Below are 25,480 nucleotides of genomic sequence, written 5' to 3'. Positions count from 1 at the left end.
AAAAGAAACGGAAGAGAGGGGGGAGGGGGAAGATAAAGTGGAGAGGCGGAGAGAAGGTATAGCGCAACCTCAACCTTCTGCCGCCTGTCCGAGATGGTGATGTGGGTGGTGTAATGGATTCGTTTTTTTTTTTTAAATCAGTGACTTCCAACATGCAATGAAGGAAGAACGTACCCAAAAAAAAAAAAAAGGGGAGGGGGAAAGAAAGAAAGGAAGGAGAGGGGTGGGGCATATAATCGCACCGAAGAACTGAAGCCGCTCTCGCCACGCTACGCGCAAGCACAGCACTAAAATAAGAGAAGAGGGGGAAATCAAATTCAGGACTGGAAAACAAGAAAGTGGCGAGAAAATACGCCCACCCACCCCTACCCTCTACACCTTCAATGAGAGGGAGGGAGGGTGTGTCAGTCGAATAGGGGAGCAACACACAACGCTTGAGTGAGACTAAGCCACACCCACAACCGGCAATCAAGCAGAGAGGGACATGGAATTCACCCGCGCAAGGGAAGAGTATGAGGAGCGCGAGGGTATGGGGTGTTGTGCAGGGGCATACGGGTCCGAAAGAAAATGTAATAATCGGGGAGCTTCGCAGACATTTCTGTGATTCTCGTATCACAGGCGCAGACACAACGCGGGTAAAGGAGAGTGGTCGTCGAGGATAGGCAGACGAGGAGATAGAGGAAAAAGAGCGGTAGAGTCAGGCTAAGGCGCCACACACACACACCCGGATGCATCCCTCTGAGCGCAGAGGCGAGAGGAAGCAAAGGCGCCTTTCGAAACAGAAAAGAAAGGAAACAAGAGAGAGAGAGACACACACACACACACGTACGCATGCACAAGCACACAGCGAGAGAACGCACGCAATGGCTACAACACAGTAAAGAACACCTTCCCTGGAAGAGCTTTGTTCATGGTGAAAGGCAACGCGGAAAACGAAAGAAAGAATACAACGAGAGAGAGAGAAGAAAATGTACGCAACTCGATTGCTACAGACGGGCAGAGGAGTAGGCAGAGAGACAGAGAGGTACATCACGAGAACAACGAGGAATAGAGTGAGAGAAAGGGCACGAGGTGGGGTGGTGGGGTGGGTAGGTGGGCGAAAGCACTAAAGGGGGGGGGGGGGGAGTGGGAGGAGGACGGCAAAATCAAAAAGAAAAAGAAAAAAGGCGACAAGCGGCACAACTCCTGTGCAGCCACCCCCCCTTTTTTGGGTCGTCTCGAGGAGACTCTGCATGGGCCTCACTCACGCCGCTGCTTTCCTTTCACTTCTCTTGCTGGAGACTCTCTCCTCACCGCCCCTCCCCGCTGCTCCTTTACACCATGTACTGCTCACCCACCACACACATATGCCCCCCACAGTGCATGCAGTTGGTCTGTGGATGCGTGCCCCTAGTTGGCGCATGAGCCTCTCGCCGCGCGCGCGCTCACATTGCGTTTGGTGTTTTCGCCCTTTCCGCCTCTGCGCTGCGCCCCTTTTCCCCATGCTGAGTTGATCCAGTGCAGCGTGTTCTCCGCGTCACCCCCTAACCTCTTCATCCTCTCGTTGTACGAAGGCGCACCGTCGCACTGCACTGAGACGCGTGCACACACGTGCTCACACACTCACCATCGGGGGAGTGCGTGACACCTGCAGCAACCGCGTAATCGCCAGCTCGGTGGGATAAAAAAAACACACCCGCGTCTCTCCCTTTTCCTCTTGTCTTCCTCTTACCCTTGTGGTTGGTTTAAACGCGCGGCTTTTTCATCGTCCGACATCCATAGCCGAGTTCATGACGGTCGAACATAGGCCGCAGCCCTGCTGTCTTCACCTGTTCTCCACCACCTCGCCACTGCCCTCTCCCGTTGCATCTCTTCAGGGTAGCACTGTCACAACACACGCAGACCTACATGAAACCGCACGCTACCCACGAAGAAGCTTTCCAGCAAGAGACGAATAGTTGGAGAACGATGGATCGAGCCAATGAGGGGTTAAGAGGGAGGGAACAGGTAGTCCGCGTGTGAGTATCCTTCACACAGCTCAGGAGGGTAACACGCCCACAGACACGTACACATACAAGAACAGGCAGATCGCATATTACTTCTCTGGTCGCCTTGTTTTGCTGTGGGCGCAGAGGCGGACTCCGTGACGTGCTTGTCCGGTGTGCATGTGAAGCCCAGAGGATAAGAGGAGGAGTGCAGGCTTGTCAGTCGTAGTGGGAGCACCGTAGAGCGGCAGCGGTGTCTTCGGCTGCCTGATAAAGACCACAAGCAGAAGAAAAAATGCGCTCCGATACCGCCTTTACGAAATGTGCTGCGAGCCGCTTGTGACGCCAGCAACACCGCTGCGAAAGCCGCGTCTACTCCTTCAGTGACGCCATGTCAATTACAAAGCGGTAGTGCACGTCGCTCATCAGCATGCGCTCGTACGCCTCGTTGATGTATTTAATACTGATCTTCTCCACCGTCGCGGTGATGTTGTGCTCACTGCAGAAGTCAAGCAGTTCTTGCGTCTCAGGGATGCCGGCAATGACCGATCCGCCAACGCACTGGCGCGTGACGATCATGTGGCGGGGGTCCACCGGCGGGTGCTTGTGCTCCGGCATGCCGACCAGTGCAAGCTTGCCGTCGATGTCCAGCGTCTTCATGTAGGGACAGAGGTCGTGGCTCATGCCCACCGTATCCACAATCACGTCCAGCGACCCCTCAACCGATTTCATCTCCTGCTCATTAGTCGTGTTGACGACGTGGTGTGCACCGAGGGCTTTAGCTTCACAAGTTTTGTTAGGAGAGCGCGTGAACACCGTCACTTCCGCACCCATCGCTTTCGCCAGCTTCACGGCCATGTGGCCCAGGCCGCCAAGACCAACCACGCCCACGCGGGTGCCCTTCTTCACACCCCAGTACCGCAGCGGAGAGAACGTCGTGACGCCAGCGCAGAGAAGCGGTGCCGCAGCGCACAGGTCGAGGTTCATCGGGATTCTCACAACAAAGTGCTCGCGAACCACTATGTGGTCGGAGTAGCCTCCATATGTGGGCGTCTTCTTGTCCTGCTCTGTGCCGTTGTAGGTAAACGACGCGCCATTCATGCAATACTGTTCCAGGCCGCGCTCGCACTGGCGGCACTTCATGCACGAGTCGACCATGCAGCCCACGCCCACCCTGTCCCCCACTTTGTGTTTGGTTACAGCCGAGCCCACCTTCGTCACGTGGCCCACAATCTCGTGGCCGGGCACCATCGGGTACGTGGAGCCGCCCCACTCATCGCGGACCTGGTGCAGGTCGCTGTGGCACACACCGCAGAACGCGATCTTGATCGCCACGTCGCCACAACCGACGTCACGGCGGTCAAAGGTGAAAGGCTCCAGCTTCGCCTTCATGGCGAGGGCAGCCCATCCGCACGCTTGAGATGGCATGAGGATGGTAATGAGAATATAGTGTTTGAGTGGGGAGCGGGTGGGGTGGGGTGGGGTGGGGTGGGGTGGCTCGATGAGTTCGGGAATGAATGGTGTTTATGAAGGAGTATGAATGCGGAGGAGGGAACCTGAAGAGGGAATACCGCAGGTTGGATGGTTTGTTACGTGGGTCAATGTTGGTGGGCAGTGGAGAGTAGAGGGAAGGGGGAGGAGCGCAGTTCTCCTTAGATGGGGAAGGCATAGATTAGGGTGTCTGGGGAATTGGTAGCGAGTGCCGCTGCGGCATGTGTGTGTATGTTGCGGTGAGAGCGATTCTTCACGCGTGGCACGACGCCCGGGGCAGAGAGAGGGGACGCGTGCAAGTTTGACGAGCTCGCGGACCCGCTGTCATGGCTCCCTATTTCTTTTTCACTCGCGCTGCATCGCTTGCCCTCCGCCCTGCCTTCCTTGCTACGCTTTGACTCGGAGACGTCGTTACGCCACTACACATCATAGCACGAGCGGGGGTGCACGTGTTCCTCAGCATACCCTAACAGGGCGGGAGGGAGGAGGAGAGGAGCGTGGCTGCAAACAAACCGGCGCGTCTCAGAGGGCCGCACGCACTCAAATGCTGCACGTCTGAGTCCCTGACGCGGCTTTATAGTTTCGACGTGTTTCTCTTTTCCCCACTTCATGCTTGTAATTTAGTGTTCGCCTCTCTCTCTCTGACTTGATGGGTGTACGTGCGTGCGTGTGTGTGAGGCCCAGTCCAGGCTTCGCGGAAGAGGGGGGCGGGTAGGGTGAGCCGCGTTTACAAAACTTGGCTTAACGGGTTCAGCGCACGGTGCCACTGCTCACGTATGGCATCGCTGCTCACGTAAAACAGCGGGCATTCGTTGGTGTGGGTTACAACAGACAGTCGTAAGATCTTCCACAGGGTTTGAAGGCGTCCCATGAGCGCTACCGACGCTGGGGTCACGGCTGCGCTGTTGATGTCAGAGTCGACGACTACAAAGATGTGACGCAGAGCCTGTAGTCCCCTATTTCCATCGGAGCACATTGTCTTCACAAAGAACCTGACTCCTTTCATGTCTTGCAGCGAGAGAACAAACGGCAGCGAAGGACGTGGTCGGGCGGCGCCGCTGGTGCACATCTCCGCCTGCACCCGATCATACACGCTGTTCGACTCACACACGACAAGGGGAAGGCGACCGAACTCTAAGCGGGCAGCAGTGGCTGAGAAGACGTACTGAATGGCGCGCCTCACCCACCCCAACGCGGGGGATGCTGTTGGGTCAGCGGATGCGAGGGTAGCAGCGGCAGCAGCGGGTACCTGCAAGGTTGCGGGGAGGGCCACAATCTTAGGTACGGGTGAGAAGAAGTCTCTGGACCACGTGCCGCACGCTACCGCCGCTGGTACGCTGGGTGGTGCCGAAGAAGTGGAGCCCATCTCAGCCACGCCGGGGAACGTAACCGCCTTGTTCGCCGACCTCTTTGCTGGCGCTTCGATCCTTTTCACTGACATATCTGGGAACAAGGGAAATACGTTGGGGCCGTAGGCGGCGGTGCTCAGCTTGACCGGTGGCACGTTAGCGTAAGAGATCTGTGGTATGAAGAGCTGAGCGAAACGCTCCATCCCGCCGCCGCCGCAAACGGTTGACGGCGGTGCGAGTGCGGCGGCCAACGAGTCGGTACCTGTGAGGCGCAGGATCGGCTCAGTCGCCACGTACAACGTTGTAACGCTGTGCTGCGGGTCAAAGTCCCACCACGCCGGTGACCACGCGTTTACCTTGGAACCAGCCTTGAAGGGTGTGTGTGGCGCACGCAGCACGCATGCGTTAATCCATGTCGACCATGACGTGCACTTTAATCGGTCTGGAAGGTCCACACGATGCTCGTAGACATCCTCGAATGACGCTAAGATGTCGTTAGTCCCTTCCTTCGCGAAGAGCGGTGCGGGGGGCGCTGCCTGCTCTCCGTGGACTGGGTCCATTACCGGCGCGCAGTCGACCCACGAGGTGTACATTTTCTGGTCTGTGCCACGATACTCGCAGGTGCGCAGCGAAGAGAGTGTCAATGTGGAGCTGTGCGCGCACTCTACTATCCAGCCCTCGGCGGGGTCGTCGTACGGGCCTTCATAGTCCCACTTGATCGGCTGGATCCAGCGTTGTGGCGGTGATGGCGGGGAAGCACAGCGTGGTACTGCGCCACTCTCGACAGCCCGCTCATGTTGTACGCATCGAATGCGGCGCTGTACCTCTTTGCGAGTGTCGTCAAGGCGACTGCGGCGCGTACAAGACGCCTTGGTAGTTTGCATCAAGGGTTGGTTGTGGCGCTGTGGGTGGTACTGCACCGCTCCCTCGTTGGGCCATCGACGAAGCCAGTCCGCCACCGCACCCGCGGGTCGTGTGTGGGTCTCCGGGACGGTCACGACTCCCCCAGCTTCCTTCTTCTTTCCCTTCCCCTTCATTAGATCAGCAGGAGGACTGCTGGCCTCGCGCTGGGCTCGGCGCTGCTGCTTCAGATGTTCCTTGTGAGATGAGACAACGAGAAGGGTGTCGAGGACGAGGGGTCGCTTCTCGGTACCGTACTTGATGTCACACTTGTCGTTCAGGTACAACCGCAGCTTCTTGCTCTTGATGAGGCCCTCATCAATGGCCTCCTTCCAGAAATCCTCCGGCTTGTAGACCACCGGTGCGGTCTCGCTGCTGCTGCTCGCCGCGAAGTACAACTTTGCCCATTGCAGTGGTACGATGAGGCGATGCCACGGCGCACCGCGGTGGCGCTCGAGGACGACCATGTCCTCATTTTCCTTCCAGTCCCCATAAAAGACATCCGCGCAGCTGGACACTTCGGCAAAGGATGCCAGCCCGGGCAACGTCCGTGACACATACGCAACATGCTCGAAGATGGACAGCCGCACAGCACGAGAGGTGCAGCTGAGCACCAGCAGCGATGCGGCATCGCAATAGTCCCACATGTGCGGTCGCGGCTGGCCCCCTGCGGCGTGGACGGCCTGCACGAGTGCCTTGCGGTGCAGCCAGATGCGGTAGTCCGCAGTGTGTGCCACGAGAAAGTTGCGCAGCCGCGCCTCCTTCTCTGCCAGATGAATGACGACTGCTGCACGTATATGCTCGACCAGCGAGGCCCACGTGTCGATGCTCACCGTCACTTGAGGGAAGTGCACGTGGCAAGAGTCCTTCCACTTGCCGTTTACTACGGACACACCGCTAGAATCAAGCGCAAAGGCAGCGGCCGGGCAGCGGTAGTACTGCTGGTACCAGTCCCAGATGATGCTGAGCAGGCCCCACGAGTGCGGGCTCACCTTATCTAGGTCAAGTACGAGGTGGGTTATGTTCGTAATGATCTCGTTCACGTAGCCAATGCTACGCTCACTGAAAAGGTGAAGAATGCGGTTGTGCAGGCGGGCCGTATCGAGGAAGTGCAGCCGGCGATACGAGTACATGGGCGATCCGGTCGTAAACATCGACGCAAACCCCTTTCCTTGAATGCGAGGCAGGGTTGAGGAGGCAAGATGAGTGCTGAAGCGTGTTCCTCTAGCGCGGGCGTTGTCGCTGCTGACCGCCCCCTCCAGCAGCCGCGGCGCCTGCTCGAAGAGCTGTGTGATGCGGTAGCTAAAGAGCTGCTCCACCCTCAGCGCGTCGTCCTCGAGCAAGTAAGGGCAGCTGAGCAGTGCCTGAGAAAGCGCATTGGCGCTCTCTGAGTGGGCTGCCCGTGCCATCCTGGCGGCGGCTGGAAGAAACGAAAATAGCCGCCGCAACAGCACCCGAATGCGGTCGAGGCCGAGGCCGCTGCGGTAGGCGGCGCCCAAGATGGCCTCAAAGACATCCGCCCGCACCTTGAATGTCAGGTGCGGGTAGTGCTTGTCGTTGAAGTGCCGTGAGGCAGTGGGAGGCAGCAGCCCTGCAATGACAATGTTGCGGCACACCGTCGCGTTGACAGTGTTTTCCATGACCGATGACAGGGGCACGCCCGCGTCAAGCCAACAGTACTGCGGCAGCGGCAAAGGCCAGGCTGTCGGCTCCCACTTGCCCTGCGGTGCTGCTGTCCGAGGCGACAAGGGCGTTGGCGCGGACGGCGTATCGGAAGATATGCCGCGCTGGCGCGCCGCGTTCGACAACAGGCAGGCATCTGACACCACCAAAAAGTCCATGACGGCGTCTCCGATGAACTCGAGCAGCTCGTAATTGAAGCTTTTGTCCTCGCATTCGCGCGTGAGGGCCTTGGCGAGAGTGGCAGCCGGGATGTCGATGGACTGCAGGTGCAACTCGTGCAGGATGTGCTCCAGTTCACGAACGCTCCACGTGACACGCTTCCGAAATTCGTACTGCTCTACGTCCAGCACCTCTTCGTGGTCGCTGCCACCGGCATTCCTGCCACAGTCAGAGGCGGCGGTTCCCCGCGAGGAGCACTTCGCAAGCAGCACGTACTGCAGCCCCATCCCACGAGCAAATGCCTTCAGTTTGTTGATGCCCTGTCGGCACTGATTCAATGAAAGACCTGCCGCTGTACGAACCCGCACGCTCACCACACAGGAAAGTTCGTTGCTGGCGATGAAGGCGTTCAGTGTGTTCAGAAGAGATGCGACGTTGAAGACTTTCTCAGCAAACTCGCCTTCACTGACCGCCGCGGTATATGACGCAGAAGGTAGCAACTCAAGCTCCTTGTTGCGAGGGGGCAAGGTAGACACTTTATTATTCAGCCTCCCATTCTTTTGCTGATGTGCTGCTGCGGTTGTACCGTTGTGCTGTGCGTCCTTCTTGTCATCCTCTGTGCCCACAATGACCTCCGCCATGATCTCGGCAACGTAGTCGGTAAAGATAGACTGAATGCGCGATGGCGGAAAGCACCTGCAGTAGTACGCCGAGGCGACCTCCATCGAAGAGAGACCGATCATGGCCGTGGCGTCTGTGGCAGCGGTATCCCTACAACACATGCGCACAACCACACTTGGCAGCAGCGATGAGGAGGCGTGGTACGTTGCGATGGTGTACTTCCACAGAACAGTCTGGCGCTTCATCTCTTTCTCCTCTCCACACATGGCACTGTCAGCCGTGGCGAGGGCGACCCCATTGGAGCAATCAATATCCTCCACAGTGGCGCAGAACTCCTGAGGCGTTCCGCGGCGGCGGTGGGGGCCCTGCCGGGCTTGGAGTTTCTCTCTATTCCAGTTCTTGTCACGCCCCTCGTCTACCGCATCGCTGCACTCTGGGGCTGCATCATTGTGCTCGAGGCTTTTCGCGCCTGCCTTCTCCGCCCCACATGCGCCGGTAACTGTGCGGCGTGCAGCACCAACTTTGGCTGTGCCTTCGCCGTCGTGCGAGGCAGCGTGGCAGCGTATCTCGGTGGATGTCGACTCCCGCAGTTCGGCAATTCGACCCGTGAAGAAGAGCTTCGGCAAGCCGAGGACACCTGGGTAGCGGCCAACAACTTGACGGTAGACCGTCAAGTCGTCGCACTGGCCCGTAGCTGGCTGGCTCGACAATTCATCCGTAGCAGTCGCTGTCGTGTCTGTTGCCTTACAATGGCTGGGAGAAGACTTTGCCGTTGCCTTGGTGAGCCACTTCACGTAGTACTGCGGAAATACATACCACCGCTGCGTCGCGGGATTCGACGTACCTCCCACCCTCGTGTAGACCTCTGTGCACGTGGCCGATTGGGCGGTGTCGCAGTCGTGGGACCCTTCTTCCACTGCCCACGAGGTGGCGCTGATTATGCTGGAGAGGCTAGTGGAACGCGTGCCCATAACAGAGGAGGACAAGGGTGATGAAGCCGGCCCACCGTCTGCCTCGCCTGTCATTACCTGGCCGTCCCGTGCAATGGCGCGCAGGTACACCTCAGCAAACCACAGATGCGGCTTGCGCAGCTTCTCATCGTACTTCTTAGCCTTTGGGGTGCGCTCTTCGTAGTCACGGAACATGCCAATGGCCTCCGCGGGCATTGCAACAAAGAAAGGAATGTTGTCGAAGAGGGGGAAGAGACTCGGATGTACGCCGAGCACCTTGCTGGGGTGCTGCGGGAGAGCCACCCAACCGAAGAGCGGGAGGTTGCTCACCGCCGTGGCGTCGTCGGGCTGCACGAGACGCTCCCGCTGGCAAATGATTTGGCGATAAAGCAGGGGGCTTCGAATCTCGTGCGCGTACAAGCTGCGGGCGCATCGTTGTCCGTTGAATGGACTACGCCGAAGAAGGCAGTAGCCCACCTCGAATCGCTGGAAGTTATCGTGCTGGCACAGTAGCGACTCCACAATCTTCAGCTTCTCCTTCGACGGCAGCTTCGCCACGGGGGTGGTCGTGTCCGCTGCCAGCTCTTCCTCAATGAGCTGCAGCGGCACCCATCCGTCGCTGCACAGGATGTGTGCCCAGACACCCTTTCGAACAAAGTGTTCGTAGTAGGGCGAACCGAAGCGCAGCATCTTCTTCAACCGCCGCATCACTAAGCACACATCCACTGGCTGGAGTTCCTGCAGCGCTTCGCCCCACTGAACACGACACTTGGACGCTTGCCTGCACCGCAGATAGAAGCCGCGGCACTCTTGCAGGACGAGGCTGATGTACTTGCTGAGCGTCAGGCCCTCCACCTCGCTTGTCTCGCCGTCGATGCGCTTGATAAAACTTCGGATGCGTACCGACGCCGTGTTGGAGGCAGACGAGATATCGCGCACCCGCTGCACGACCTCGCGCACGCTCATCGGGACGAGCTCGGTGCTGCACATCTCCACCCTGCCAGCGGCAGCCGCCACCGTGTTTGCGTAGGTGAGTTCCACAGAGAACTGAAAGCCTCGAAGGATGAGCTGATCCGCCAGTATGGCAACACGCTCCTCAAAGGGGATGCCCTGGAAGGACGTGTGCGGAAGAAAGTAGGAGAGCAACTGTGGCATCGCCATGAAGTTCTCATCTTTGTGTGTCAGGATAGACAAGAACACCGGCTCTACGGCGCGGACGGCGATCGCTGGTTGACTGTGATAGATTAGCACAAAGATGAGGGCCAGGAAGATCTCGAGTGCGGCCTCTTTGTAGGTCCATTGCCACGGCAGCATCGCGCCCGTTGAGGCGAGGTCCTGCAGTTGTTGATGAAAGGTGTTCTGCAGATGATCGAGGCTGAGCAAGGTGGCGGTCTTGCTTGTTAGGCAGCCTGTGCCCACATGGGAGGGCGGGTGAAGGAAGGCGTATTCACTCGCAGCAAACTTGTTGAACTTCTGAGCCACAAGGGGGCCCCAGTAGCGCAGAAACTCCGGCGCGGCAGACCAGCCGAATGTGTCCGGCTGCGCAAAGAAGCCCTCCGGGTTTATAGACTTGAGGACTGACTGCTGAGTGAGCCACAACTTGACAGCCTGCATGATAATCTGCGGCGAGACCACACGCAGTGCTGCCTCGGAGATGCACCCGATAAACACATCCTCAACGGTACTTCCACCACAATCGTGTCTCTTCATGCTACTGAGGGTGGCTGGCACGATCAATTGACACGGACAGTAAGCTGAAGGGTGGCACACTGGTTAAGGGAAGACAACGGGAAAAGGAGATGAGTGGAGGTGTGTGTGTGTGTGTGTGGGGGAGGGGGAGGGGGAGGGGGCGTGCGCACGCAATAAAGTGTTTCACATTGCGACAACGCAGGTCATTATCAAGTGCGTGCTTTCAGTTGCAACTCAGGCGGGGGAGGCTGGCGCGCTGCCTGGCTCCTTTCATATCTCCCCCTCTCACCTGAAGCCTCTCAGGTGAGTGGTAAAAGCGGCCACTCACCCACATCTCGTAGTGCGAGAACTGCACATTCCATCCGAGCATGCCTTCCACGAGAGCAGGCGCATGCAAGAGGAGATGACACGCGTCACAGTGGCCGCGGGGTGGTACCTGCACATGTGCACTCTCTGGGTGTCCATTTCCGCGTTGGCGCATCGCTTTTCTATTTCCCTTTGTTTTCTGCGCCACCTCGTCAAATTCGCTGCTTGGCTGAGATATTTCTGGCGGAAAAGCGGAGTTTCCTCGTCGCGTAGCGGCGCCAGCGCATCCCTCGGATATTCTCGGCCGTACTTCCCCCGTTGCTACGGCAAACTACTGCCTATAGTGACTCGAGGAGCGCGGAAGCACCAGCCAAGGATCATGTCTGAACACAAGCGTGCGGGCACGCTGGGTAAATATGCGGACTTCGGTATCCAACTCGTGGAGGAGGCAGAAGACACACAAGCTAGCGCGAGTAACACCATCTCTGCTCCGGTGCTTTTCGCCTGAGTACTCTCCTACTCGCCAATACTCGACGCGGACTCGACAGAGGTCAACTGCGGGGTGCAGTACAGGCAGGGAGTGGTTGATACCCTTGCAGTGCCTCCGCTTTCTCGATTGCCCCTGGCACTCAAGCACATCACCTTAATCAGCTGGAGCGCTGTGGAGGAGCGAAGCACGCGTTCCCCCCCGAAGGGTGATATTTCGAGCTTCGAGTGCATAGGTATGCCGACCAGCTCTCGCTTCGAGCGCTACTTGCAGTCCACGACGGTAGAAAAGGGGGAAAAAGTTGCCCTCTGGCTACCGCCTGCTTTGTGAAAATGATAAACAGGGAAACACGAAGGTTTGCCCCCCCCCCCCCCCCTGGAAGATGGCATTACAGATAAGCCTCTCCCAGAGGGCTTACAGAGCGCAAAACGTCTTCCCCGTGACCGAAATGGAGAGGGGAGGGATCGAGGGAAGGGGCGGCGGCACCGCATCACAAGAGCCCTGTTGCAAGGCGAGCGTGCACATACAAAGCGATTTCGCGAGTGGCGTCCATTTTCCTGCTCCGCACGGCAACGGCATCAGCACGCCAGCGAACAGACTTGCCTCAAACTGTCGCCGACGCGCGACACGGTGGTCTCTAGACAAAAAAGCGACAGAGAGGCGCTGTGCGGCCAGAGCGAAGTCCCGCTGCCGGTGCTCTCCTGCAACTGCCCATGAGCCGCCGTCGAACACCATTTACGTCACCGTGGGCACCTCGACGCCGGACTCGGCGGCGATTGAACATGCAAGCTCGGATGCCACGACGCATCTCACAGACGATTTCTCCCACCTGACACTCCATATCTTACAGAGAACTGTTTCTCCCCGTTGACCCCCTGACAGAGAAGGTGGCGCGATGTGCACCAATACCTGAGCTGTTGGTGTCGACGTCTATGGCGCATTTTTTTCTGTGCGACTCCCCAGCGTGCACGCAGAGAAGGTGAAGAGCCAGTCGCATGTCGCTGCCGCACGAAGAGAGCCAAAACAGTATGCCCAGTATTGCTTAAACGATGCTCTCACCCCTCCCTCTCCGCTAAAGGGAAGAAAGAGAACTAAGTGGAAATCCACTGCGAGCAGGAATTATCAGCCGGGGAATCTACACTTCCTCGTTAAAGACGGTCATTCACTGCCCTCAGCCCTGCAGACGAGCTCCCTTCCGGAGAGCAGCAATGTGAAGTACAAACTCTGCCGCGAGTTCATGAACATGATCCGACTTTGGGGTGGCGGGCTCACTGCCAACGTGTGTAAGTGCGCACTTGTTGAAGTGCTGGCAGTTAAAATAAAACGGTCGAGGGCCAAGTTGGCTCACTGTCTCCGACGACGGACTCGCCAACAAGTCCTCTCAGGCCCAGACTGTGGTGCCGCGAACTGCAGTGTTCCGTGCGGTTGAAGAGAGGGTGGGGCCGGAAGGCTTGTGAGTTAGACCATCATGAATCCTGTCCACCGGCACACGAAGTACGGCGAATGTTGCCACCTGCTGGCTGGCTACTCTACATTCCGGTTTGCGAACCGAATTGCTGCTCTCAGTAGCTGGGCAGATCAAGCTATCCTGCAGCGCCAAAGTACCATGAGCGCAGCGCGCTACTCCGTCAAATCGGTGCGACAACGAAAGTCAGTTTCTCCACTGTGTGGTGCGTGCCAAACACTCGCTGGGTTCAATGAGATAAGGAAGAAGACTGGAGGAGGCGACGCGTGGGTGCGTCCCTTACTGTTGTGCTTCCGCTGCGAATACGGCGGTGGGCTGCCCGTTGTTTTTCCACCAATGCCGTGAGTGGAGGAATACGCATGCGTACGTTTCGCAAGACTAACGCGCGCAGGAACACATCGTTGCTTGACCGTGGGTGTGTGCAACGATGCGCCGTGGAGAAAGACACCCATGGAACGAGTGGCACGTGGTGCCAGGACGCTTAAGGTAGCCCGCTTAACATAGGCGCGTGCACCGAGGCAACCGTGCGCAGTACGCAGTTGCGGTGCGCTTCCCCCCTTCTCCCGAAAGACAGCCCACAAAGGGAGAGGTGACCGTAGAAGGATAGGGAGCCAAAGCAGAGAAGCATGTGCGTGAGTAGGGGGTAAGAGACCCAGACACTGCAGCGAGGACAACACTGCACGTACACACACACGCACAGAACGCAGGTAGGGATTACCAGCACCGGTCCGTGCAATGCACACGAATACGCTGACACAGGCGCTCTCACCACGACTGGAGGAATCAGCAGTCTGCCGTGCCGCATCTTCGCCGCCGTTTTGGGGGTCATCCCGGGGGCGATGGCATATAGGGCGGAAGGCGAGTCGATTTCACTTCGCTCACAGCGGGCGAACCAAATTCATTGGCGCGCGGCACTGCCCGGCTTACGCTTGAGAGCCCCTTTCCATTGGCTTCGGTTTTGGTCGCTGCGATGGGCGCCTCTGTAGAAGCCTCGGCGGTCACATGTTGTGCTCGTGAGTGGCAGCAGAAGGGAGGACTTGGATAAGAGTGAGAGAGGGGAAGGCGTAGGCTGATAAAGGAAGAGGAGAAAGAGAGCTAAACCGCACGATAGACTACGCTGGGCAACTCTGTTTTTTTTTTTTTTTTTGAAAAACCTCCCCTTCTCTCCGGCGCCTGTTGTGGTACTTCCGGGAACCCACCTTCCCGTTGAGCTGCAGCGGAGGGTGGAGAGAAACGCACTTTCATCGCTTGTAGAGATTGTACAAGAGCGGGTCAATGGGGGCTGCCACACTCCACGTCACACGCATCTTACAGTGGCCAGTGTTGCCGTCGTCATCCGGGGTGTCACGAGATCGCTTGCTATTGGAGGCAGCCGCTTGCTTAGCCCCTTTCTTTGCGGCGTAGTACGCTCGCCCAGTCTCGTAGAGGTGAATGACAAGGCCGCAGAGCAGCGTGCGCACAGCCCTCTCCAGATCAGTTTCGCAGCTTGCCCCTGCCGAGCCGCCGCCTGCGCTGCCGTCTATTGTCAGCTTCTTCCAGGAGCTTGTCGGACTCTGAGCGGTACTTGCGCCGTGTGGCTCGTCGAGGAAGGCGAGGAGCGTCTCCAGTGCCTCAACCCATTGCGCCCAGCAGAGATTCTCGTCATTACGGTTGCAAGTCGCAGACGATAACGACGCTGCTGCTGTAGAAGTTGGTGCGGAGAACACTTTTGCATCACTTGAAGCCGGAGATGAAGCAGACAGGAGTGCGGCAGTCATACCGGCCACAGCAGCCTGCACGTCTTCCACTCCGGATTCTGTGAATTTCTCCAGCTGACTGGAGTGCGTCCTGAGCAATGCCACAGTGGACGAGCGCAGTTGTGCAGCGCTGGCGCTGGCGCTGGTCGCCGCGACATCGCTGCTGGTGCTAAGGATGCACGCACGCCACATCTCGTGGTCCATGAGAAACATGCAGCGGCGCCTCAACGACAGGTTTTGTATGACGCGCGCATCGGATTTGCTTTGAGCAGCAGTACGCGTCTCCATGGTGAAGACTTCGGGTCACACCGCGATGCGAGCAACGTTGTGAGCGGGTGTTGAGGAAAGAGTAATGATGCCAGTACACGGACATTCGGTGCTGGCATGTGTGTGTGTGTGTGCGTGTGCAGGTTGTGTATGGCTGTGCCGGTGCGTACAAGAACGATAGAGAGAGATGACCTGCTGATAGCACCTGAACGAACAAGGCCTCGATCGACGGTGAGCGGCGCAACAACGCACGTGTCTTGTGGGGAGGGGAGGGGGGGGGGCGGATCAATCGAGGGTGGGCTGGGTGGGAATAGAAAGAGCCTGGACATGAAGTGCGAATAAGGAGAGGAGGGGGTCGTCAACGCGGTGGCTCATTTCTTGCTTGCCACCGCGCCTACGCTTACTCCCCCCCTTCCCGTGCTGCTGGCAGGGGCAATGTGCAAAGCAAACCGTGGCCGAGCGTAGAGAGAGAGGGGGGAGGGGAAAAATGCATCTGAGAAGGGCAGCGTTAGCCAGGGATACGTCGCGCTCGAAAAAGGGCCCTCTGTGCGTGTGTGTTGTGTTTGCTCATGTGTCACCCTTCATATGTCTGGCCTGTACATTGAAGAGGCCACCCAAGGGGAAATACGCGAGTGCATGTATGTTGGAGCATACGGGTGTAAGTGAGATGGCCGGGAGGAGGGTGGGGCGACGGTGCACCTCAACAGCATCCTGCTGTAGCGGCCTTGCATACACATCGCTCACTCCACGTCGCTCCGCGACTGCAGAACGCCATCTAACATGACCGCCGCAGCAGTGCGGAGACGCGATATGCACAAGGGGAGCGGAGTAGCGACGTAGCGCATAGGGACACGCGCAGTATCGCATGGAGATACGCACGTGCTGATCAGCTTGCAAGCCTGGCCCAAAAGTCTGAGTCAGCAGCAACGTCCTCCCTCACTGCTGCTGGGTCCTGATCTTCAGCCGGAGGTGCTGCAACAGCATCGACACCCTCAGTCCCTGTTTTCGCTGGCGGTGTAATCCTCCGAGCAACTGCATACAGCTGCTGATGAAGGGCACCATTGTTTTCGCGCAGCGCACACCGCAACCAGGCTGCGAAGGACGGCAGCAGTGGGGCAGGTGGTATACGCCCATGCGTTGGGGTTGCGAACTGCTGAAAGAGATGCTCTCCCAGCGAATGGAGCGTCGTGGAGTGCGCGGTATCCAGAACACCCCATACGTACCACACACCAGCCAAGAGTGTCGCCACTTCGAACCTCGAGTACGGTGGCATGGCTGATCCCTCACTAGAGATGGTGTGACTATCGACGAGGTCATCGGCGATCTGCGCTGTCAACCGCACTGACTGCACTCGATCCAACGTCGGGACGAGAGATGCGGCAATGGCAGCCAGCGACACTACTGAGATGGTGCCCGATGACGACGGGCGCTGCAGGCGTTGATCGCACACGTACGCCAAGTCCATCAGCCCCGCAAAGCCTGAGCGAATAATGGAGAACACCGACGTGGGGCTTGCTCCACCCCTCGGTGTACGCGACACTGACGACGTAACGGCGACATTCGGCGCACACAGGGAGGAATTTCCATTCACCACTGGAGCGCCGCGCTGCAACGCCTCAAGCGGTAGGGATGGTGCACCGTGGACAAACCGGTAGAGTGTCTGCGGAGAAGCTTCGACCTTCGACGGCGCACCCAGCGAGGACGCTAACTCTGCCAAGCAGAAGGCCCATACTCGGCGCACATCCACTACGTCAAGTGCCACATCTTTCTTGCGCTGCGATTGCATGAGTTGTAACTCGAAAAATTCTGCCAGGATCGTATAGAGGACGTGTGGCTCCTGCAGCGATGCGTGCAGACGAGGACTACCCTCGACGGCTAACCTCATGCGTAGTTGCAGCTCCTGCATGAGCAACTCTACCTCATCTGAGGTGTGCTGAATTGGTGCGCAAGGCATCAGGCTTGGTGGGGGTGGGTGGGTGAGCGGGGGAGGGTTCCCCCCTGGGCCCTTCGCTCTGAGCGATGTGCCTTTTTCGTTTGCGTTCTGCAGAAGCTGGCAACACGGCGCGCTGATGAGGGAGGAGATCGGTGAAGCGCAGCGTGGGAAAGCGGGCGCAGAGACCTCTCTGATCGCTGCGAAGGAGAGAAGGGGAGGAAAGAAGTGTGTGTGTGTCGGAGTGAGTGTGTGCGTGACAGGGGCCCATGTATTGCGTAGAGCGAGTTGCAGAAGATGGAGTAGGGCAGGCATCATCGGAGGGTACGCAAGAGAATGTAGACGGCGTCGGCATGGTCGCTGACTCGCTCACACGTGACGTCCTCTTCTGGGGCTTGCATCAACAACAACATCTGAGGAAGCGTACGGGCAGACACGCACGTGACGGCCACCTGGAGCAGGGATGCGATACGCACCATAATTTCCGCACCGGCGTTGCTGCGTGGGTAAGCGAGTCCGTCCACGCAGCAGCGCCGGTGCGGAAATTATTTTCTCCGCGTCGGTTTCGTTTTCGGACGGCTGCGCGTCTCGTTGTCTTCTCAGGAGGTGCCAACACTTTGCGATGGTGCTGCGGTGGGTCTGCATGGATAACAGCTCTCATTAGGCGGACTACGGTGTGCGTCACGCGGAGACACGAGCACACACACACACACACACACACACACACACGCAGTGGGAGAAGAAGCGAAGAGAGGCAAGAGAGACATGGCGCACTTTTCTTTGCTGGGTTTATCCGTGTTCTCTTTCATGGGCGCCCACATGGTGCGCTCATGCGGTCGTGTGTGCTTGTTTGCGCTTGATAAGATGAGCGGCAGCCCGATGGCGATTGATCGACACATTTTGAAGCTACTGCGTCACATGTTAGCCTTGTCTTCATCAGACCTCTTTCTGCTCCTCCCTGGCCCGCGCCTATCCTCCACGTGCACGGGGGAGAGGGAGGCGCCGCTGTCGACGCCTACGCAACACCGCACGTCAGTAGTCGTAGTCGCCAAAGTCGTCAAAATTTGACCAACGGCCGGTGCCGCCCTTCTTGTGTTTACCCCTTCGGTCACCGGTCCTGTAGTCCGCCTTGTAGTCACTGCGGGTGTACGACTCGTGCGGTGCCTTCTCCACTGCGCGTGGGCGGCCCTTCTCATGCTTCTCGCGCTCCTTCTTTGTTGCAGGAGCGCCGTGAGGGCCATCAAGCGAGGATGGGCTGGGAGCTGTGTTTGGCGCTTCGAATTCCACATTAACGCCGCGCTTCCGCTGTTCTTTCACGCGCGCCTCTTCCTCGGTCAGCTCGAGTCGCTTCAGCTCCGCCGCCGTCTTCACGGTGTTCAGCACTTCTCGATGGAACAGCACCTTCGCTTCATTCACAGCGTTATTGCACACCCCGCTGCCTTGATGGACGCGCTGCAGGTAAATTGGGTACTCCTGAACAAACAGTTTTTTCCAACTCTGCTTGCCCTCGCTGTGCTTCAGCATCGTTGGCGTCAGGTACCTTTTCTCATCCGTCAGCTCCTCCTCCTTCCACACCATGCGACTCCACTGTGCGTTCCAGTAGCGCTGCATTAGACGGGTTCCAGTGTTGGAGTCTGTGAGGTGCCGCGCCACATCTCGACTGACGCGCTCGAGCTCCGCCACCTGGGACGGGATGCAGAAAGTAGCGACGTGCTCCCACATGAAAAGGGCGATGGTGAGCACTCGCTGTTTCGGGTGTTTGTAGTGGTACTCCTCGACAGGTGTTTCAGTGTTTTCACAGCCCTCGGAGTTGTTGTGAGCACCCGATGCTCTTCGGCCGGCACGCCGCCGTCCACGGTGGCTCTTCTTGCCGAACCGCGCTTCTTCAGCCGTGACGTCACCGTTCGACGTCGCTGCGACTCCTTTCGACCTCATTCGGCGCAGCTAAGATGGATTCACCTGGCCGATAGCAAAGTGGCAATGAGAGAGCAAACGGGGAGGAGGAGGAGAATAAAAAGATCTTTGCATCGAGACCCCCGCACCTGCATAGCGGGAGGGGGCCGCTCCACAAACGCACATGAAGTTGGGGAAAAGGCTGACCGAGGGAGATTAGGGTCCCTTCTACGAGTCTGAGGTGAGCGCAGGGTTTGTTTGGCCACTGCACGAAGAGGGCGTGAAGCAACCTGTAAAGCGAAGAAAGACAGCAGAGATTTTCTCACCCCAACATGCCCATTGCCTCATGGAATATGTGTTCACGTCCACCCCAGCCAGCCCGTCTCACAGGCCCGATTGCGTGGTGCAATGCAGCGCTAGACACACCTCACAGCAATGCTCCGTCCCAGTCGCCTGAGCAGCGCCTCTGGCCCACACTAGGCCTGCCCACCCGCCCACCTCGCAGGCCGCCTCACAGCCGCTCCCACTGTGCCGGTCCCCACGCGGTGCACCCATCGGGGGTGGCGCCGAGGCCCCCCACACCAGCAGGCAGCGAGGGTCAGGTGGGACGCATTCGAATCACGCTGACCCTCTGCCCACCGTGTGCTGCCAGAGGTAGTCCTGTGCACCAGCAGAGGTGGGAGGGAGGGTGGGGGCTCTGCTTGGCTTCCCTCCCGTACGGGTGGGTAGGGGAGTAGTGGATTCTGCGATCCCACGCGCTGAGGTGTCGCACCGTCATCCGAAGAGAGAAGGGAGTAGAAAAACGAAGGCGCTGAGGAGATAGGCACACCATGTCGCACACTCGCACAAGTAAACAAGAGCACTCAGCGCAAAACAAAAAATGAAGGAAGGGAGCAAGAGGTGATGTCTTAGGGACCCTTGGGCAAAATGAAACGGGTGGCAACCGTAGGATACCTCCGAAGAGCAATGCCTCTCTCTCTACACCGAGATAGGTGCCCAGCTACACGCCTGCCTTCCTGGCTTTATGTAGAGAACTATGTACGGGTATAGAGAGAGAGAGAGATGTATACGTGTGTGTGTGTGTGTGTGTGTGTGTGTCAGCGGAGCAGCTGATGAATCATCCCAGAAAGGAAGGCACAGACCGAAGGAAAGGGAGAGTGTGGATACACACAGCAGCTCACCGAGGATGTGCGAAACTGAAGGAAGGAAAAGAGCGGCAGCGGAAAAAAAAAGCGAGAAATCAGAAGCGTGCAACATACCCCCCACAAGAAAAACACCGGGTGCTGTAGACGATACCCCCACACACACACATCCACACATGCACGGGTACGCATAGGCGAGAAAGACCGAAAAGGGCAGAGGTGTTTTTTAGGGTGGGGTGAGGTGGGTGCGATCGTCAGCAATGTGGACACACGTTTGTAAGCGTGCGCCCGGGTGTGTCTGCACAGAAGTTGCGTCGTTCAGAGAGGAGAGTCGGGGCACCAATTCTTTGTTGTCTGCTCAGCTCTGCATTGGGCACAGAGCAGCAGCAGCAGCAGCAGCAAGTAAAATCGATGTGATGGTAATAGGCATGTCATGAGGCGGAGGGGGCGGGGGGGCTAATCAGGAGGAAGAGGAGGAGAGGAGTGAGGGAGGAGGGAGCGCAGAAGTGGTGGTTGGCACGATACCGTTGGGAGAGGCCAAGACAACGGGCGAGGAGGTGGAAGAGTTTGGTGCAAAGCTGCACTGCGCAGAGGGCCGGGAAGGGAAATGAAAGGTCATCAGTGCACATCACACACGATAACTTCTATGTGCCCCTGTGTGCATCTCCTTTGATTCAATGTTAGTCTTGGCAATGCAGCCGGCAAAGGCCGTGCTACATGCTTCAGCCCTGCGCCTAAGATTCATGTATGTGGGTCGCCATCAACGCCGCATTTCAGATGTGCGCTCTCGGCACGCGGCCGCGCACGGAAACGCACAAGGCAGAGTCAAATCCATTACTGTCGGGCGTGCTCCACCGCACCACTGTCGAGCAGCTCTTTTCTCGTTTGCTCCACTTCTCTTGTTCGCTCGCCCGTCAATTCATACAGATAAAGCACAAGCCTGCACGCTCAGCGACGCGCGCACACACAGACAGAGAAAGCGATACGCCTACGTTCATGTATGCAGCAGACACCAATCATTGATGAGGGCATAGACCCGCAGCGAATTGCAGGGTGCTGCTCGTCTGCTAAAGTACTCATTTTCCTGCGTTCGCTCAGCACCTTCTCCTACTGTCCATCTGTGTGTGTGTTTGCCTCTCCTTATTCGCACCCCCCCTCATGGCGACGAAAGCTATGTCCGTGTGGTGGGCGTTGTTGCACTGCGTTTTCCCCCCCCCCCTCCCCTCCCTCCTCGGCCGTCGACCGTGTGCGTAGGCCGTGTGTGCAGTACGAATGGGTAGTGTGTCGACGCAGTGGCTCATGCGCACGCATGGGTGCGACTTTGAAAGTCCAACGGTCAGGGAGGAGAGCCGATGTGTCGCTACCTAATGCAAGCACGCACGTACAGAGGCGCTCACGGACGACGACGAACGCATCGGCGGCAACGACGACACCCTCCATGGAAGAAAAGGGCTTCATGAGAAACAAACGCGTTCGATATTCTCTGAAGGCGGCCAAGAGACAAGCGCACGCAGAGAAAAATATGGAGAGACCAACAAAATGATGCGGCCCACATCGGCGTGATCGTCGTGGCCCACAGACGTGACTGCTCTCGTAGTACATGGCACTGACTCTCGCCCTCCAAAGGAGGAGGGGAGGGGGGGGGGGGAGCGAGAGGCGGAGGGAAGCAGGAAAGGGAGTGCGGGAAAGGTGAAGCACATGCGAGGAAGCCCCTGTGTCTGTTGAGAGCTGGCAGTGGCACTGCTATGCCTTTCAGTCGTGTGCTCTGCACTCGTGCTCGTCTCCTTTTCCCGCACCGCCCCTTCGCCTCTAACGTGGGAGGTTGACGGACGGTTTGCCTCTGTGTCTTGCTTAGCGCCCTACGCTTTACTCTCTCACTGTCGTTACCAGCTTCACCATCATGTTCGCTACGGCGTCCATGCGCTGCGCCGCCAGCGCCTTGAGTTCCTCCAGTTCCTTATCCGTCTCACGTGCGAGCTCGTAGTTCTCGACGTCAGCGCCGCTGTTCTGCTGCGCACAGTACTTGTCGTACTCCCTGTCCTTCTCAGCGCGGAAGGCAGTAACCTCGCGCTCGGCGTCGGCCTTGGCCTGCTTTACCTTCTGCTGCTTGCGCGTCTTGGCGTCATTGATAAGTTTGCAACGCTTCTCCTCCGCAGCGAGCAGCTTCTGCACATTGTCCTGCTTCGGCGGCATGTCGATGAGAACGAGGAAGCGCAAGCGAGGTGAATACGTTCAACGACGTCCACACAACGCGAGTCCGTGGAGGCGAAGGAAGCAAAAAGACGGCTAAAAGGCAAACGAAAAATGGGCGCAATGCCACTACGCGCCAGAGCTTGCGAAAGAGTTAAAGAGGAGCGAAGGGACTACGAATCAACGGTACGGTTGAGCAGCTTCGCCTGATTCTCCTCGTTGCTGAGCGTGGCCGTATAGGTGAGCGCACGTGTGTGCTTGTGTTTGTCTGCAAAAGGAAAATAAAATTGGCAGAATCTGATCGTGCGCGCAGCTAAGCAGTATGACCTGCGTCGTGATAGCCAGAGAAACGGAAAGAGAGAGCACCGAGGGGGCGGAAAGCGGAGATGTGGTTTAGAGGGGAGAGAGAGAGAGAACAGCCCACGATGCACAACGAACGCGACGAGACGTTGAGGGGGGGGGCGAGGGGGGAAAAAGTAAGAGCCGTGCGCGTGTACATACGCGTAGAGCGTGGCCCAGAAACCACAACTCAGCGCACGAGGCGACGAAGATCATAAATTGACGTGTCGCTTCGCTGTTTCCGGTTGCGTGTGTGCCTCAGATGAGCTCCTTTCTGCTGGGGGAGTGGGCGCCTAGCACATCTCTATCGTAGTATCGTACACACACACACAAGCACTGTTACACACGGGTACAGTGCATCTCAACTGAACCCACTAACCGAACAAGGTGTGAAAGAAAACAAACAGCATGGCGAAGACCATGACACCGGAAAGGAAGAAGAAGCCCATGACCTGATGGAAGCCAAACACAACCACCTCCTCCGACGGCAGCGCCTTGTACCCTTCCTTCTCCAGGCGGTAGCGGAAGTAAGGCATGTGATAGACACCCCAGGGAACTACGACCCGCGTGCTCTCCGGATACGTATCGATCCGCTCCACTGCGCGACGGGCGCGCGGGTCCACCGGCGGGTCGTAGCCGTCCAGTACCATCTGATATGCCATACGAGACTCCAACGCGTCGCGGACGATTATGCCATCGAACTTTTCACCGTTCTCTACGACAGGGCGAATGCTAAAGAAAGGGAACAAGCGGCGCAGCATCTGCTGCCGGGCGGCGATCACGGAACCCGCCTGGAAGGGCAGGCGGCCGTCCTCGCAGAGGATCTTGTCAAAGTTGCACTGCAGCACGTCACCGTCCAGAACGCGTCGGAAGTACGCAGGGGCGGCAATGTTCGGGATCGGGTAGAGCGTCACTTCCTTCTTTGTGCTCGGGTGCTGGTATCGCAGGATGGTGCAGATGAGTCGTGGGGGGTCGCTTCGGATGTCCATGATGCCCTTGGTCATGAGCATCGCGCTTTTTGACTTGACAGAGTCCATTGCTAATGTGCTAGAAAGGGAGGGAATAACAAGAAGCTAACGTGCTCGTAGAGAGGTGCGCTGGTGTGGGTGGGTGTGTGCATGCGTTGATGCGCGTTGATATTCACATCCTCAAGTGCTTGTTAGGAGCGGAGGTGAACTCTAAAGAGCGAGCGAGCTTGGATGCCCCTCCCCAAAAGCTCCAAAGCAGACTATCTCTACTCAGCGATGTGGCCAATCAGAGAGCTTGTGTGGCGACGGTAATTTCTACGCCTGTGCATCTTCGAGGGTGGGGGACGGGTGTACATGTGCCGCGTGAGGCAGCACACAGTGCAAGACGCGAGAAGATAAGTGTTTCAAAGTGTCACCAACCGATTTGGGTATCGGGGGCACACCGGAGAGGAGCAGCGGCATTCGCCTGCCCATTCAGCAGATCCCTTTTCCACTGGGATGGCAATCCGAGCACGTACCACTTGTCTCCATCACCACGACCGCATCCTCTACACCGAGGATGGCATCATCCTCCATTGCTACTAACACCAACTGCATTGAAGGTGTACGCCTCTCCCCTTCCGCTGATGCACTCTATTACCTTTTCCGATTCACGCACCAATGTGAATTTGCCATCGGCATACAAACATGCACATACAGGACTGCATACAAAGCTTCTTACGCGTCGTGCAGCCACAGCAACCACATACGTGGCGATGCCTGCACTGCCCCGTCATCGACGTGTCAGCCATAAGACATCACGCCCCTCTCTATCTTCACCGTTCATCCTATCACCGGGTACGGGTGCACGTCACGAAGACTGGGTCGCCGAGGTTGTAGGGTAGTTCGTACAAGGCTGTATTGTAGTGCACGCAGTCGGCTCTGCGCACGGGCAGCAACGTCGAGTGGCCGTAGACGACTTGGCGACAGCTAACCATGCAGAGCGGCAAGACCGATGCCCGGCCTTCAGGGCTCACTGTGCCGGTCAGAAGCTCCACCTGGTAGCGTGGGAGCGGAGTGGAGTACGGTGCCTCCTCCTCCTCCACTTTGCTGTCACTGTGATCCTCCTCCGCCCTCTGTCGCAGCCGGTCCTGCGCAGCAGACATGGGAGTGGTGTTGCTGTTTGCCTGCCGTAGTGCGTGCCTCGCGTCGGCCTGGTACGCGGCATCCACCTTCGATCGGACGACCCTCAGAGCCGTCAAAGCGACTTCCCAGACGGTGGTGTCTGCCCAGGCGAGCTGCACCGCGATGGGCTTCTCCACAGCAGCGATGCCGACGGCCGACGGCGACGAGCCTGCCCAAGCCGCAGCGGCCTCTTGATTGCCGGGTGGTATTCGGGGTTGAGCTGCCTGGGAGATTCCAACCGACGGGGCACCCAGGACGAAGCTGCAGTACTCGCTGCGAGCAGCAATGTCGTGGCCCGTCATGTGGTACAGTCGCACCGCGCAGGGGCATTCCGTGGTGCGACGGACACCACGGTTAAGCGGGGAACGATGAAGGCGTAGGGCGCCGACCGTGTGGCCCAAAACTGCATCGCTATGCAATGCACCAGAGCTTCCGTACGACGGAGGTGGTGGCAGTTTTGCCCGCAATACCCCGGACATTGCAGTGTACAGTGGTGGGTATCTATATGGGCGTATGCCTGGCCAAGTGTGTGTGTGTGTGTGTGTGTGTGTGTGGAGATCCTCGACCGATCAAAGTGGAAGAGAGCAGAAGAGAACAAGCAGCATTTGATGAAGGAAGTGCCCGCACACAGTGAACAGCTGACGAGGGAGACGCTAAGAGCTGAATGCCCTTGTTTCGCGCCGTCCCTCGAAACGCAGTCACACTCCCCCAAGCTGAGAGGGCAGCAAACGAAGCTGCTGCTGCTCTCTCAGTGGTGAAGTCAAAGACTCTTGCAGGCGGTAATCGC

At 58.0% G+C, this 25,480-nt stretch overlaps 7 protein-coding genes across 7 annotated transcripts; all 7 read right to left on the bottom strand.

Moving 5' to 3' along the window:
• Positions 1 to 2,336: 2,336 nt before the first annotated feature.
• Positions 2,337 to 3,392, bottom strand: LBRM_23_0400 (putative NADP-dependent alcohol dehydrogenase; the record flags this gene model as incomplete). The annotated part of the gene is made up of 1 exon (XM_001565062.1): positions 2,337 to 3,392. One exon carries the CDS (start codon positions 3,390 to 3,392, stop codon positions 2,337 to 2,339), a length of 1,056 nt encoding a protein of 351 aa, XP_001565112.1.
• A 790-nt stretch (positions 3,393 to 4,182) lies between these two features.
• LBRM_23_0390 (RNase III domain gene) lies at positions 4,183 to 10,827 on the bottom strand (the record flags this gene model as incomplete). Its single annotated transcript, XM_001565061.2, has 1 exon — positions 4,183 to 10,827. One exon carries the CDS (start codon positions 10,825 to 10,827, stop codon positions 4,183 to 4,185), a length of 6,645 nt encoding a protein of 2,214 aa, XP_001565111.1.
• Positions 10,828 to 15,953: 5,126 nt separating this feature from the next.
• On the bottom strand, positions 15,954 to 17,021 carry LBRM_23_0381 (hypothetical protein; the record flags this gene model as incomplete). The annotated part of the gene is made up of 1 exon (XM_003723126.1): positions 15,954 to 17,021. One exon carries the CDS (start codon positions 17,019 to 17,021, stop codon positions 15,954 to 15,956), a length of 1,068 nt encoding a protein of 355 aa, XP_003723174.1.
• Positions 17,022 to 18,029: 1,008 nt separating this feature from the next.
• LBRM_23_0380 (conserved hypothetical protein) lies at positions 18,030 to 18,932 on the bottom strand (the record flags this gene model as incomplete). The annotated part of the gene is made up of 1 exon (XM_001565060.1): positions 18,030 to 18,932. The coding sequence occupies one exon, from the start codon at positions 18,930 to 18,932 to the stop codon at positions 18,030 to 18,032; it is 903 nt and encodes a 300-aa protein (XP_001565110.1).
• A 2,966-nt stretch (positions 18,933 to 21,898) lies between these two features.
• Positions 21,899 to 22,225, bottom strand: LBRM_23_0370 (putative (H+)-ATPase G subunit; the record flags this gene model as incomplete). The annotated part of the gene is made up of 1 exon (XM_001565059.1): positions 21,899 to 22,225. The coding sequence occupies one exon, from the start codon at positions 22,223 to 22,225 to the stop codon at positions 21,899 to 21,901; it is 327 nt and encodes a 108-aa protein (XP_001565109.1).
• Positions 22,226 to 22,935: 710 nt separating this feature from the next.
• On the bottom strand, positions 22,936 to 23,598 carry LBRM_23_0360 (conserved hypothetical protein; the record flags this gene model as incomplete). The annotated part of the gene is made up of 1 exon (XM_001565058.1): positions 22,936 to 23,598. One exon carries the CDS (start codon positions 23,596 to 23,598, stop codon positions 22,936 to 22,938), a length of 663 nt encoding a protein of 220 aa, XP_001565108.1.
• Positions 23,599 to 24,359: 761 nt separating this feature from the next.
• LBRM_23_0350 (conserved hypothetical protein) lies at positions 24,360 to 25,172 on the bottom strand (the record flags this gene model as incomplete). The annotated part of the gene is made up of 1 exon (XM_001565057.2): positions 24,360 to 25,172. The coding sequence occupies one exon, from the start codon at positions 25,170 to 25,172 to the stop codon at positions 24,360 to 24,362; it is 813 nt and encodes a 270-aa protein (XP_001565107.2).
• Between the last annotated feature and the right edge of the window lie 308 nt (positions 25,173 to 25,480).

The sequence above is a fragment of the Leishmania braziliensis genome, chromosome 23 (assembly GCF_000002845.2).
Source record: "Leishmania braziliensis MHOM/BR/75/M2904 complete genome, chromosome 23".
NCBI lineage: Eukaryota > Euglenozoa > Kinetoplastea > Trypanosomatida > Trypanosomatidae > Leishmania > Leishmania braziliensis.
Note: the sequence above shows the minus strand (reverse complement) of the source record. Positions and strands in the feature narration are given on the sequence as shown.